This window comes from Lytechinus variegatus, chromosome 3, assembly GCF_018143015.1.
Source record: "Lytechinus variegatus isolate NC3 chromosome 3, Lvar_3.0, whole genome shotgun sequence".
In the NCBI taxonomy this organism is placed as follows: domain Eukaryota; kingdom Metazoa; phylum Echinodermata; class Echinoidea; order Temnopleuroida; family Toxopneustidae; genus Lytechinus; species Lytechinus variegatus.
In genome coordinates, this window is record NC_054742.1 from 13,189,208 (window position 1) to 13,204,034 (window position 14,827).

At 36.6% G+C, this 14,827-nt stretch overlaps 1 protein-coding gene across 1 annotated transcript; it reads left to right on the forward strand.

Annotated features, from left to right (window-relative positions):
• The first annotated feature begins 1,134 nt into the window (after positions 1–1,134).
• On the forward strand, positions 1,135–4,546 carry LOC121410257 (BTB/POZ domain-containing protein KCTD19-like). The gene has a single exon (XM_041602217.1). It carries the CDS (start codon positions 2,247–2,249, stop codon positions 3,240–3,242), a length of 996 nt encoding a protein of 331 aa, XP_041458151.1. The 5' UTR covers positions 1,135–2,246; the 3' UTR covers positions 3,243–4,546.
• The last annotated feature ends 10,281 nt before the right edge of the window (positions 4,547–14,827 follow it).

Below are 14,827 nucleotides of genomic sequence, written 5' to 3' on the forward strand. Positions count from 1 at the left end.
TATTTGCAGACAAAGTGTACACATGAAAATGGATTTGGGGCGGATGGGGATATGATGTATAAGTTTAATTTCAAGAGGGATTTTAGAAAATTCTTTGGTGAAATCACAATTCGTAGATTCAATTACAAATTGTGTTGTTCAGTAGACTTTTTCCTCTTTTCTTTGGTGATCAAATATTTTTTTTTTAAATTACGGAACGTTAACACTGCATGAGGCTCTCAGATTTACCTGAAGTATTAGTTATACCACACAGATCCCATCACATCTGTTGTATTTTTTTCCAATGAAAGATTTTTTTATTTATCATTTTTGTCTCATCTGAATATTAGAAGGGTGACACAGGCAGCATTGTCAGCATAAAAAAAGTTCAACAGGAACAATGACCTTCGACAGGTTGTGGTATCAACATGAAAAAAAAAATGAACTAAGATAAGATTTGGACTTTTCAAAAATAATTTTGAAAGTTTAACTCCAAATTAGATAAAACTTAAGTATAATGATTATCAAGTGTTAGCAAATAGATAATTTTGATTTTATGTCACAAGGCCAATGTTAAAGGTAATTTTCGGTCAGTAGACTTATTAATGGACAAGTCCACCCCAACGAAAACTTGATTTGAATAAAAAGAGAAAAATTCAACAAGCATAACACTGAAAATTTCATCAAAATCGGATGTAAAATAAGAAAGTTACGGCATTTTAAAGTTTCGCTTATTTTCAACAAAATAGTTATATGAACGAGCCAGTTACATCCAAATGAGAGAGTTGATGACATCACTCACTCACTATTTCTTTTGTATTTTATTAAATGAATTATGAAATATTTTTATTTTCTCGTCATTGTCATGTGACATGAAGTTTCATTCCTCCCTGAACACGTGGAATTCCATTATTTTAACATTTTGTGCTTCAGGCAATGAGGTCCTTATCATCAAATTCGTAAAAATTGAAATGTTGTATAATTCAAACAATAAAAAACAAAAGAAATAGTGAGTGAGTGACGTCATCGACTCTCATTTGGATGTAACTGGCTCGTTCATATAACTATTTTGTTGAGAATAAGCGAAACTTTGAAATGTCCTAACTTTCTTATTTTACATCCGATTTTGATGAAATTTTCAGCATTGTGCTTGTTTGATTTTTCTCTTTTTGATTTAAATCAACATTTTTTTGAGGTGGACTTGACCTTTAACTTCAAAAACTTATCAAAGGCTAAGATTTTGAATTAAGTCTTCATTCACTTAAAAGTAGATAATGGCAAAACAATATAATATTGTTTATCATTCTAAAAGGATTTATCAAATGAAACTTTTATGAGATGGATATTGGATATCATAATTATCAAATGAATAATGTGTTTCTTGCTCAAGGTCGAACTCTGTTCATAATGACTTGTATTAAAATGTATTATCCGGGGTATCATCTTGCTTAAGATTGCTCGAAAATGATGGGTTTGAAAGTGACTCGTTTCTCACAGCTGGGTTTCATATTATACTTCAAATGATTATTCCCATACATTTCCGCCAGTTCGCTAATATCATGCAAAATGATAAGATCAAAGACTTTGAAAACACATTAAATCGTCCAGTCATTCGTGGATTTTATGTCAGACAGACCTATTCAAAATATGAATCTAAATAGCATGTATAATTAGAGCAAAATGAGAATTAAATAAAATGAATTTGAAAAAGAAAAATTGCTATTGTCACAAAAATACATAATTTCACTATTGACCAACACTATCTGTATTCAAACCTTTTCAAATTGCAATTAAAGAGAGACGCACTAAAAACACACTCTAAAAATTAAATGTTAAATAAAAAAATTAAAGGTTGTAGGAGTGACAACTTTTTCTAACCTTGCATAAAGCTGAATGCGACAATTTAAGTGATGGGTCGAACCTTTCAAAGTGGTAAATGCAACATTTAGAAAAGCCTATCTCTCATCCAACCTTTGATTTGTGGATTTAACATTTCATTTTTTGGGGGGGAGTGTACAGAAACCAGGAGCGGGGGGGGGGGGGTAAATGTTTTTGAATGGCAGCTTATTTCATAACGCGTGACGTCGGAATTTCGAAAAACAATTAACAATAGTTCCTGAAAGTACAACCTGGTACAAAGTCCGTCTCCCATTGACTGCATGGATTCACATTGACATTCTATTCTTGCAATTGAAGAGGAAATATCAAACAACATTATGAGTGCGTGAGTTGACATTATACATTTACTACAGACCATTCTTTGAATCATGTCTAATTACATTGGATTGAATGTTGGTGGAAAAATATACAGGACCTCTCGCACAACATTGACCAGTATACCAAGGTCATTCTTTAGTTTAATGCTTGATGAATCTATACCGTCTGCGAAGGATGAATATGGCAACTACCTCATTGATCGAGATGGGAACATTTTTAGACATATTCTAAATTTTCTGAGATGCAAGAAACTTATCCTTCCAGAAGGATTCAATGAGTTTCGTCTATTGGCATGCGAAGCTGATTTCTTTCAGCTTGGCACATTGAAGGAAGAAGCTTTGAGTGTAATCGGTAGCTCTGAAATACTCGGTCTAAATGTTGGCGGGAAGGTCTACCAGACAACCAAGGAAACACTCATGAGAGAGCCTAATGGTTACCTTGCAACCATCATAAGTGAAAAGAATCTTTACAAGTCCAGAGATAAAGATGGAAACTTTGGAATCGATCGAGATGGAAAACTATTTCGCTACGTCCTTAACTTTTTGCGTGAAGGAGCCTTGATTCTGCCTAAAACTTGGAATGAATTCAATCTACTGGTCAACGAGGCATCATTCTTCCAGATTCCCGCCATCTGTGAACACTTAAACAGTTTGAGATATTTTGGTGAAAACAATCATCAGGCAATATGCTTTTTCCATTTTTACTCTTGGCATGGTAACTACGTGGCATATACGAGTCAGTACAAGCGTCGATTAGAAGGGTTGTTTTCCTTCAGGTTAAAATCTTGTAAATACATTGAATCTGTATTTGGTGTTCACGTACTGTCTTTCACATTGGATGACTCGCTTGCTGGTGAGTCTCTGGAGTGGTTCTATCCCAACAGTTCAGGACATAAATGTCGCAAATGCCTCACGTATCCAGGGAAAGAACAAGATATCATCAGCATGCTTCAGATTGCTAGGTACAGCATCCACCGTTCTATTAATTTGAATGAAGAATCTACTAAATATGAAGTCACGAGTGCCCCTGAAGAAACATCCATGTAACTCCACACTACTGATCATGAACGTGGCTTCAAAAATAAGTATTTTGTCCAATCTCAGCAGTCTCGTAGCGATAGCTGAATTTTTCAGTCACTATCAGGATTAACATTAGTATATCTATAAAGATTTTTCTTGTGTTCCCGAGCGGCGAATCCAGCCTGCTTATGAGCTTGGCTACACCACATGACTCCCATTTTCAGAAGAAATATATTGGAGAAGAGAACGAAGAAGATAGCGAGTTCGATCAAAATGACTTTTGTCTTTGACCACCGTGACTATAAGGAAAAGAATGAAAAAACGAAACAAAATCTTGTTAATCAGTTGAAACATATTGTATAGAACTAATATTGTGTACATACCATGGGATACTTATAACGTCTAAAATTGAAAAAAAAAGATTAGTATTTATTATTCAACTGCATTTGATTTTGATAACTGATTGTAATTATCTAACCAGTGATATAATTCACTCCAGTGTAGTAGGCCTATTTAGATAATTTAATTTTTGAATGCATAGCTTTATGTTAGGTAGTAAAATTATTATTTTTCTTTATTACCCTGTTGTGGAATTAACTCCTTTGGAATAAAACTGTGTTGGATTTAACTCCTTTTGGTATAAAACAAAAATTTACAATTAATATATACCAACCTTCCCATTTTTTTAAAATGCGATAAGATACATATGATTCCCGGGTCTACAATACGTACATCAACATCTAAATTTTAATTATAAGTGGATTTAGCCCCTTTTGGAATCAAGCTCTCCATGATTTATGTTGTAGGTCTGTAAGTATTAGCGAACAAGCGGAAGGTCAATCATTTAAAGAAAAAACAATCTCATGAGGACGGTACTTAGATCAGGGCCCTTCAGGGGCGTAAAAACGAAAAAAGATAATGAAAAAAAATCGTAACTTTCAGTGTGCGACTACGTCCCCTAACAATCTGCAGCTACATGTAACTATACAGTTATGTATAGGTTTCAAAATAATTTATGCCACATTTTCTCGATCTCCAAACCCATGATCGCGACCCGTGTTTATTATTTAATTGTTAGTAGCATTAATCCTATCAAAAGTAAGTTACAACCGAATTATATAGTAATTAAGTTAAATTTTATATTTTCAAGTTGGCATCGATCTTGGGACGCACGTCGACTATTAACATGATTAAAGTGGAGAAACTTGTGAGTGGAGGAATTGCTGATCTCTCGAACTTGAAGAGGCATTTAACAAATAAACCAAGTTTATATAAAAATATACTGTTTGAACCTTCCTACAGAGGCGTCGATTATGGGGGGGGGGGGCGATCGCCCCTCCAATGAAAATATTGGGGGGCAAAAATATAATTCCCCCCCAATAATTCCGGATATTCATAAAAAGAAAACAAGATTGTAATGTTCAGCAAGCGAGACGGAGATACACAACTCGTTCTTTATTTAAAATCGTGCACAAAATGTCCACTTTTCAGATTGGAATATAAAAATTTTCAGCTCGTGCTTCGCGCTCGCACAATTTCTGTAGCAAAAACGCATACTTTTCATGATTAAATAGGTGCATGTAAATGTCCAGTTTTCAGTTCTTAGCCTCAAACGAACTCCTTCTCCGATTTGCAATAATTTTTTCTTGGATATATCTTGTTCTTTATCAAAAACGTCCATTAACTGTCATTTTTTTCAGATCGAAATATCAAATTTTCAGCTCGCGCTTCGCGCTCGCATCTATTCTTCTTTTAGATACAAATCTTAATCATTTGTACCAAAAATGCTTAGAATATCAAGTTTTCAGGTCAGAATATAAAGAGATTTCAGCTCACTCTCGGCACTCGTACATATATGCATCCTCCTCATGAGTTACTACAAACAGTTCTAAACAGGCACGCTTTTCCTGTCATTATACTAAAAAAATTAGCCCGCGCTTCGCGCTCGCATTAATTTGTTGGTGAGATACGTGTCTGTGTCTCATGAGTCACATACATACATACATGTACACACACACACATATATATATATATATATACAAGGGTGTGTGTGGATGGGTGTTTTGTACGATCGAGCGCCTTTGGAACGTTGATGATTTTGCCCCCCCCCCCCAAACTGAAAAATGGATCGACGCCCCTGCCTTCCGATCTTGTCAAACTGTAGAATTTCATAATCTCTCGAGACAAATTGGTATTCATTAGTGAAAACATTCCCATAATAAAAGTATATGCCTATGATTCTATTTACAGTGCGATATTTGATAAAACGAAAACGATTTTTGGAAGATTTATCAAAACTTAATTAGAAATCAACAGAAATCTCAGAATCTCTTTCTTCATCATGGTCCCGTAACCATAGTAACATAAATCTTAGGCTGATCTTAAATCGTATATATTCGCATTGATTGTGTAGGATCAGTAAATTCAGCCATTTGATCAGCCTATATAGGGCATGATCAATCGATATAAGCTTTATATTACGTGTCCCGGGTATATCTCTATTAGATTCGTTATGAGTAAGTAAAAAACAATCCGAAGACAGGATCCCATTAAGAAATCATTAGGCAGACGGTTTCTGAACTGCAAAAAGACTCACATGTCTTAAGAGTTCAATACACGACTTTTAAACCGATAGTTCAATCAAAGAAAAGAAAATGAGAAATAAAATAGAAGTTTTAGAACTTTAGAACAATGCTTGTATTTGTATAAAGAAATGAAATCAACTTTTATAGGCTATAGCTGCCGCACTTACTAACACTCCGTTTGGAAATCCGTAAAAAAATATTTGTTTAATAAAGTTATGGAAATGTACGAATTTTAAAGACTTTGTTAATATTGATTATGTTTTCTGTGATATGTGGTTTTCTTTTTAAGAATTCAGATACCGCCCATCAGTAACTTTAAATATTTTTGTTCTATCTGCATTCATGCGTGACACAATAATCATTTTGTGATTCATATTCAGCGATAATTCTCGGTTTCGTTTCTTTTGGGACGGGAGACAGAGAAGGGGGGGGGGGTGCGTTGAGAAAGAGTTCGACTTACCACAGGAGGGAGTTTACTGGGTAGTAAATGACTTGGCGGCAATTCGTCTTGCACTTCGTCTTTAATGTTTTCTTCTGTCTCTCGCTTTCTGACATCATGTATACCCCGTTCAATGGAGTTAGTTTGTTTCTCTCTTGAAATATTTTTAATCTCAATCCATACGATGTCATTCGTCATCCTTAGCATCCCTCGATGAATTGGATTACTGGATTTATTGAGAGCGCTTATGTTAGATACTTGGTCAAACATCCATGCACTTGCCAACACTGGACGACTTTCTGTTTAAAGGCAAAACATTTTTTTTCAAGAACATCTTTGCTTGAATTCAGAAAACAGTCATAGGCCCAGTTTTGGGTGGTGTGTTCGTAGATCCTATAATTATAGATCCACACCCCGCGGTCATGATCTTAATGAAATAAGACGACAATGACACCAGAAATACCGCCCCAACACACAAAACCCGCACCCAAACAAAGGGGAGGAAAAACGCTACAAAAGTATAAAACCTCTAGATCTAGATGTAATAGTAATATAGATCCTCTAAAATTTAAATGGGGGGGGGGGGTGTATGCTTATAAACATTAATTCAGCATATAAAATAAAACTTGAATTTGTTTCAAATTTTACAAAACTTAATTCGTAGACCTAGCTTTATAAATCCAGACGCTGAATATTGCTCATTTTATTCTTAAAAATAAGTTTTCCAAAAAGCTCATAAAAATGAGCAAAACATTTCTTGCAAATATCACAGCTAACGTTTTTACCTTGTCATTTAGAGATTGAAAAAAAATGGTGCTCAATGTCTGCGCACCCATTCATACACGAGAGGTCTATGGGATTTGACAAGAAAACTGCATTTTGAGGCTGCATGTTACATGAAACTCAATATTATTTCACCATATTTTACTCGGATTCTTAAATGATCACCTTAGCAGGTGTTAATTCTGTGGTCGTTGCATGTCTTCTTTTATTACTAATCGCAGTAGGCCTGCACAGACTTGGCGCACCAAATCGGAACGACCAAACTTACCACACAGATTGCAGGCGTAAACGAAGCAAACGTAAATGAGCAAATACAGGTCAGAAACCTGCCACTCGAAATATAGTTTGATATTCAAATTCATGTTTTTTTCCAAGATCCCTCCACCATGATAATGTTCACTCGATCTTGAACCACATTCCTTGATTATGCCCGGCGCCGCGCCGACAAGTTGTAAGGCGTAAATCAAGATGCGCATATAGACATTGCGTTATAAGGCGCACCAGCACCAATTTCTGGCTGGTAGAGGATCTTCCTCGGGCTTGGGTTTTGAAAAAAAAAAAATCATATTTCACCAGTTCCTTTATAGGCATATCATAACCACCTAACTCATAAGAAATAATTCGTACGGATCTTAGATTACAGAGGAGGAAGGATACAGAAGAAGATCATTATTTCACCTTTTTCATCTTTGGTGTAGGTACTGCGTATAATCATAGGCGGCGGAAGCGGGGGGGGGGGGGGGACGTGTCCCCCCTAAATTTGAGGTGGGGGGGGGACGGTCCCCCCTAAATTTTTTTTTGATAACTTTTTTTTTTTTTTTTGGTTGTCTAAAATTTTTTGGGGCGCTTGTCCAATTTTTTACTTTTTTTACCTGTGTCCATCCCAAAATTTCAGGTGGACACCCCCTAAATTTTTTGGCTTCCGCCGCCAATGCGTATAATATGGGACACCAATTATTAATTCCACAGGCACTCAGAAGCTCAAAATTTATTAATCGTTGACGTAGCATAATATCTATATTTAAATTGTAATGCAGCAAAAAAAAATAGGAAAAAATTACGAAAACGCTATATTCTTTTTTCATATAAAATCTTTCGGACTACACCCTGACATTAGTCAACCAACTCGTATTTACTTTGAATGGAGTATCTCATTAAATTAAACAAAACATTTGCAATACACATGAAATATGGTATTTTCTTATAATAATCATATTGGTTTTCTTTCAGATTTTTCCAATCATATATCGTAATGGCGAAACAATGGTCTCATCAGGGGAGCGTTTCATCAATATTTTCATCCGACAAGTTGTCAGATCCGACATCTTTCCATGATTTTGATTGGCTGATAGGCACTGTTCCTATGGTAACTATCGGATAAAACGCCCGACAAGTCCTTTCATGAAACGCCCCCTGGCTGACATATATATATGTTTTCCATGAAAAAAAAACAACAGAAAAAAATATTGTTTAAAAGTTTAAAAAAGTTGTTTCAAATATAGTTTAAACAGTTGTTTAGAAGTCTGAAAATAATTGGTGGGGTGACGGCCTTAACCAAAGCGGTTAAAATATAAACAGTATTTTCAAATTGTAACCATACTATATTAAAGGGCCTTCAGCCAATAGAAATTATGACTACAAGAAGCAAAGTTTATGCCAAGGGATTTTTTTAGCAAGGGGATGAGGAATATAAACTGAGAAACTGAACCTACCAACTAATCAGGCACTTCATCAAAGTTAATTTACCTTGGGACCTTTTCCAGACTTTGCAAACAAGAGGAGCCTTTCATAAAATAAAATTAATAATCCGTGATTTCCACAAACAATTTGTTCTGACCCAATCAGATGCTAAGATTTATTAGTTTATAAGTCAGTAAAATCATGGCCCGTTTTGTTTTATGAGACGCTCCTAAGAAATTTAGAATATACGCTTTTGACTCCACATCTTTTATACAAAATGCTCCCACACCAGAAAATATCAGGGTACAGCCGTATTGCCCAAATTTTTGGCAGGGTTGAACCAAGGATTTTAATTCTCTTTTTTCCATTCATTCCCTCTCATTCGAATATGCCTTTGCATAATTATCAATCTTCCCTATATACCATATTCGTAAACAAAGTAAATGCAAAAAAAAATCGCAACACATACCGTAAAACTATAACTCTATTTAGCTTTTATTACTGTTATCATCATCTTCGTCACTTTCATTGTCCTCGTCATCGTCACCTTCATCTTCTCCTTCTTCCTCCTCCTCATCTTCTTCATCGTCTGGGATTCCCAAATATTTCTTTCCATACCTTTTGCTGAAATCAACAGTTTTCTCTGCTTTAGTAAACCATTTACAACAGGACTTGAAAATGCAGATGATCATTAAAATATTGATGACGGCTACAATGAGGATCCCTATCTCAAGGAAGTTGAACTTGAATTTGACCCACCTTCGCCATGTTCCCTGCAAGGAAATAAACACTGGATAGTTTTATTCTTCTTGTCAAAATTCTTACCAAGCTCTCATTCTTTGAATGAATCTAAATTTAAATTTAATGAAGCTTTTGCCACTCACACTAGCATCATAGTACATGACATGCCTTCACTGCAAACATAAAATACATAAAAAAAGTTTGATATACTTTCTGTCTAATCCCTAGTAATATTCTACCTTCCCAATCTTAAGTAGGTTTTACGGCATTAATTAAATGATGTCGCAAAGAACATTGCAAAGTTACATTATTATCATGTAAAAATTTCTAACATTGTTTTAAAATAGAATTCCAGGATAGAATTTCTCTCACATAAGATCTGTAACTTTTCGATGGTATAACGTGGACAGGAGGCACAATTTCCTTGTCTTCAGATTTCTGATCAATGTCTCGTTCAGAACGTAGGATGGCTATATCAAGCAGACTCTGTTCTGATGATTTTACTTGCATCACATTGTGCTCCCATCCGATCGACTTGCTCCTGGCCAACGAAAAATTACCTTAAAAAAAGTGATGAACAAAGTGTCTGACTCTACAAGTTTTCTTCTGGGCATTTGACAAAGTTTTTAGAGAGTTTTTACAGACGTGTATGATTGTTTGCCTCTGAACGAACATAATGACGCATCCCGAAAGCACACTCGCTTTTCTTTATAACGAAAATGCTCCACCCTCTTATTCATGTATAATTTCGTGCGAGATAGGTCATTTCGCAATCACTGTACGCATACACGTCTTATAATGCGGAAAATCTCTCGTCAAAAGTTATTTAATGACTAACAGCCTTTGTCGAAAATCGCTGAATAAAAACAGCCGTGTCGTTTTTTTTCTTTTGTTAAAACGAAATGTTAGCAATCTTCGGACGATCAGCTGTCCCGATCCACCACCTTTCTAAAAAACCTTTGAGATATCCATTATGATTAATATGAGTTGACTTGCATTTTTAAATGGTACGTTTTAGAGAGCGTCTGAGTAGTGAAATCTTGTGAAAATGCTTTAATAACTCTTATCGGAACGGTATAGATCTATGGTGTGGCAAGAAAATATCTGCGATCAATTGCAAACATTCTTTTGCAATTTTACATCTGATAGATCAACGTTAGCTGTAGCAAATCAGATTAAACTTTTTGTTTCAAGGAACAGAATAGCAATCAATCACTATTTACAATTAACTACAAGACATAGGCCCTATGATTGATTTAAGGACCAAAATAGACTTGCAATTGATCGCAAGTTTCTTGCAACACCCCAATAGTAATTTTTTTAATTGATGTTGGTTTGCCAAGATGGATAGCCATGATAAAAATGATATAGATTTAGGCCTATCCATCCGTTGATATCAGCCTAATACCCCCATCTCACTAGGTGGAGATTCCGCTGCGATCGTCAAAAATCGACAAAGCGTGGCTTGAACGTGGCTTGATCTTTTCAATATTCTCCGTCGTACCTTGATCTTTTCAGAAGCGGCAAGGATCGCCACCATCTTCCTGGTCGCCACAAAATTTTGAACATGTTCAAAACTTACGTAGCGAGATCGCGGAGGTGCTAAAGCGCATCATAATCGAGTCAAGAGCGTATTACAAACGACATATTCGTAGCTGTAACGGAGCTCCAACGCATAAAGCGTAGTAGAAGCGCACTAATAGCGGCACCGATCGCCCGTGTTTTTCAGGCCCGTTCCCAAGACAATTCTGCTACGCTGCTTCCGTTTACAAGGCGACTTCCTTGCGCTCGACACGCTTCACACCGTTTCCACCGCGACGCTTTCCCTTTGGGTGGCACGTGGCACACGTTCTCAGCCCGCTGCAGGCATTCGCGTTGCGCTTTTGCTGCGCCGCTGATGACTGGGCAGCGATTGAGCAGCAATCTTCCGCGCTGCTACAAAACACCGTCCCGATGGTGGCGGATTATCACATTTTCAACAGATTACGAGGCGACACCACGACGTTTTCAAATATACCTCCCAGAAAAAGGACCAAAAAGGGATGCCGGCGGTCCAAGAGGAAGAACAAGAGGTTATGGTGGTGGTAGAGGAGGAGGAAGAGGGGGGTACAGGAGGAGGATGAAAATCTAAGTGCTGAGCCAGCTTGAAAGAGAGAGAAAAAAAGACGCTCACATGTCTTGATGACGAAATGGGTTACCTCAGTCCGCAAAAATATATAAATTGACTGTTTTAAAACTAGAAAGAATTCTAACTACAGTGACAGTAGACAATATTAGAATTTTGTCACTGATGTATTGATTGGGAAAGCACACTTTATGGGGATTCTGGCATTGTGCCCCCCCCCTTATGAGTGCTTTCATATCAGTAGACTACTTCTTGTAAGCAAATTTGAAAGGAATTTACCTAACAATGTTGAGTGACAAACTTTTGTGGAAAAAATCAACAGAATATCAAATAATTTTTAAGCTCTTTTATGAACTTAGGGATGCATCCCTCATATTAACTTTTAGGCTCATCGACATCTTTTGAATGAAATCTTAATAGATATTGTATATTATGACTTAAGTGACAGCCAGGATCGGACCCAGTATCTTTTCGGCCTCCTCCATCTCCTTTCCTCGTACTCGACTTCGAACTAATATTGTTGTATAATGCTAAGATGTATAGGTCCAACCAAATTCTGGACATACATCTTGGTCGGAGGTTGGCAATCGACTGAAAAATGTCTCATGTGCCGCGATTAATATGCCGATTGCTTGAAATCGTTTCAAGAGCCCATCATGAACGTAACACAATCGCTCCATTCGTAGCACCACCGTACCGAGGTCCTAATTAGCGTATGAGCCTCGTTGTACGGTCGCTTTGATCGCAGAAGCAGCGCATCACATCAGCCTCAAATCGTGGCAAGAGAGTGGCAGCGTCGTACTTTCAGCGTATTACCATCGCCTTCAGCGCAGGTTCGTCGCAGTGAAGTTGCAGTGCAATCGCCTGTCAGGCTAAAAATAGAATTCGAGGACGATTCTGCTACGCTTTGCGGGATTTAGACAAGATCGCCATGGTCACCATGCATGACCGCCATCCTAGTGAGATGGGGGCTTAAGTATATCATCACCACCCGGGGGGGGGGGGCCACTTCCATTCACGAGTGGATACCATGCGCGACCATGGGGTCTCGAAAAGCACCCTAAACACGTAATTTCCATATTCTGAAAATGAACCCCTTAACAAGTATTGGCGTGTGAAACCCTACCCTTAACAAGTATTGGAAACAAAAGGAAACTCTTGGCAAATATTCCTTGAAATTAACCCCTAAGCAAGTACAGGAATTTATGTTTTATTGTTACGGGTCCTTCGGTCGTCGGCTTTACGTTATTTGGTGAAGTACGACCCCACCTTCTACACCTCCACATATCGGACTCTAAACACGAAGTGTTGGGGCAAAAAGGACATCCTTTATAAAACATTTTAATTTTGTTTTATCATCTCCGCAAATTCGACCCTAAACACGTAATTTTCCTAGCTAAATAGATACCCTTTTTTCATTATTTTTGTGTTTTTGACACCCTTATCACGTTACGTACGTATCGTGCCCTATCGTGAAAAAGACATCCTTTTTACGTGTTTTTTTGGTCGCGCATGGTATCCACTCGTCAATGTAAGTGGCCCCCCCGGGCATCACCACCATCATCATTACCATCAAAATTATCATCATCACGCATCAGCAGCAGCAGCATAACCAACACCATCACCATTATTGTCAACATCATCATTATCATCATCATCACCATCCTCCCAATCATCATCAAGCTTAATTATTGTCATCAGCATCATCATCATTACCTTCATCAAACGCAAATTCAGGGGACTCTACATAGAGAACACATGGGCAAATTTACAAATTTACTGGCTAATAAGACTAGATTCTTACCCGTTATCAAAAGGAGAGCAAGGCGAAAAACAGTTGCAGCACCCGGCAACAAAACAAGCAAAAAGCACGACCCTGATGTTTCCGCAGACATGGTAATGGAACCTTGATCGGATCCATGTCCAAGGACAGATAGAGAATGTGTATTGAGCACACCACATTGCGCATTATTGCGCATTAACAATTCCGCGCGATCACATTCTGACGCTTAGCGCTCAAAACTAGGCAAGTATTCACAAGCACACTTAGGGGGGGGGGGTGTTGCAAGAAAATATTTGCAATCAATTGCAAATATTCTGTTGCAATTTTACAATTGATTAATAAATTTTAGCCGTAGCAAATCAGATTACACTCCTTGTTTCATGGACCCGATTAGCAATCAGTTGCAATACCAATGATTGATTTAGAGACTGAAAATACCAGTGAAAAAAAATAGCACGTTGTTTATCAGCCTGCCACTTTAACAACAGGTTGTTTAAAATGTTTGTAATTGTTAAACCTTTTGAACAACTGGTTTAAAAGTTTAAACAGTTCTTTAAAAAGTCTAAACATTTGTTCAAAAAGTTTAAACAGTAGTTGTTAAAGTGACGGGCTTAAACAACGTGCTTAAAATTTTAAACACCGTTTTTACAGTGTAGACTTGCAATAATAATCGGAAGTTTCTTGCAACGCCTCAAAACTCACAGCAGAGATACTATTTGTTGTCTTTTTAGGAAAGGGTGTGAAATGATTTGTCTATACAGTAAAAACCATTTTCAATTTTCTGGGAAAATAACATTTCAATGATTTTTTTTACCATACGATATTTCTCGCATAATTTATGACGTCACAAATGAAATAATAAAAATTCGTATAACTTTTTAATCTTTGATTGAATTTCTCAATTCTTATTCCTTCAGTGATATTTTTTATTATTTTTTCTGCTATTTTTGCAATAAACTTTTTTTTCAGGGGTAAATTCCTCTTTGAGCTTATAAAAAAACATTTGTTACTATCTAATTCACATCAAAAGTGGATGAAGGGGTCCCATGTCTGCGCACCTATAATTATTTAGTTTAAGATTAAAAATGAATATCTATTTATTCCACAAAAAAACTGTTGTTATATTCTTGTAAGTGTGCATAAAAATTTCATAAAATTTGAAAGAAAAATATTTACTTCTTGTGAAAAAAACTCGGACAGTCATTTTCAGATTGAACAAAAATGGTCCCCACCAGATCACAATCAAAGGAAAACTCTCTTCTCAAATAAGACGTCATTGAGGATCTCCTCCAGTTTTCAATAGCAAGACTTTCCAATCTACTCAAGATAAGCTTCATCTTCTAATTTGACCATATAGCACCAGATCACGGATCACATTCAATGCAAAAATATTCTCTCTCAGAAATCAGTATTGAGCTTTCGTTCTATGCGACCCTCGACGGATTCAAGAACATAGAATATGAATTGTCATAATTA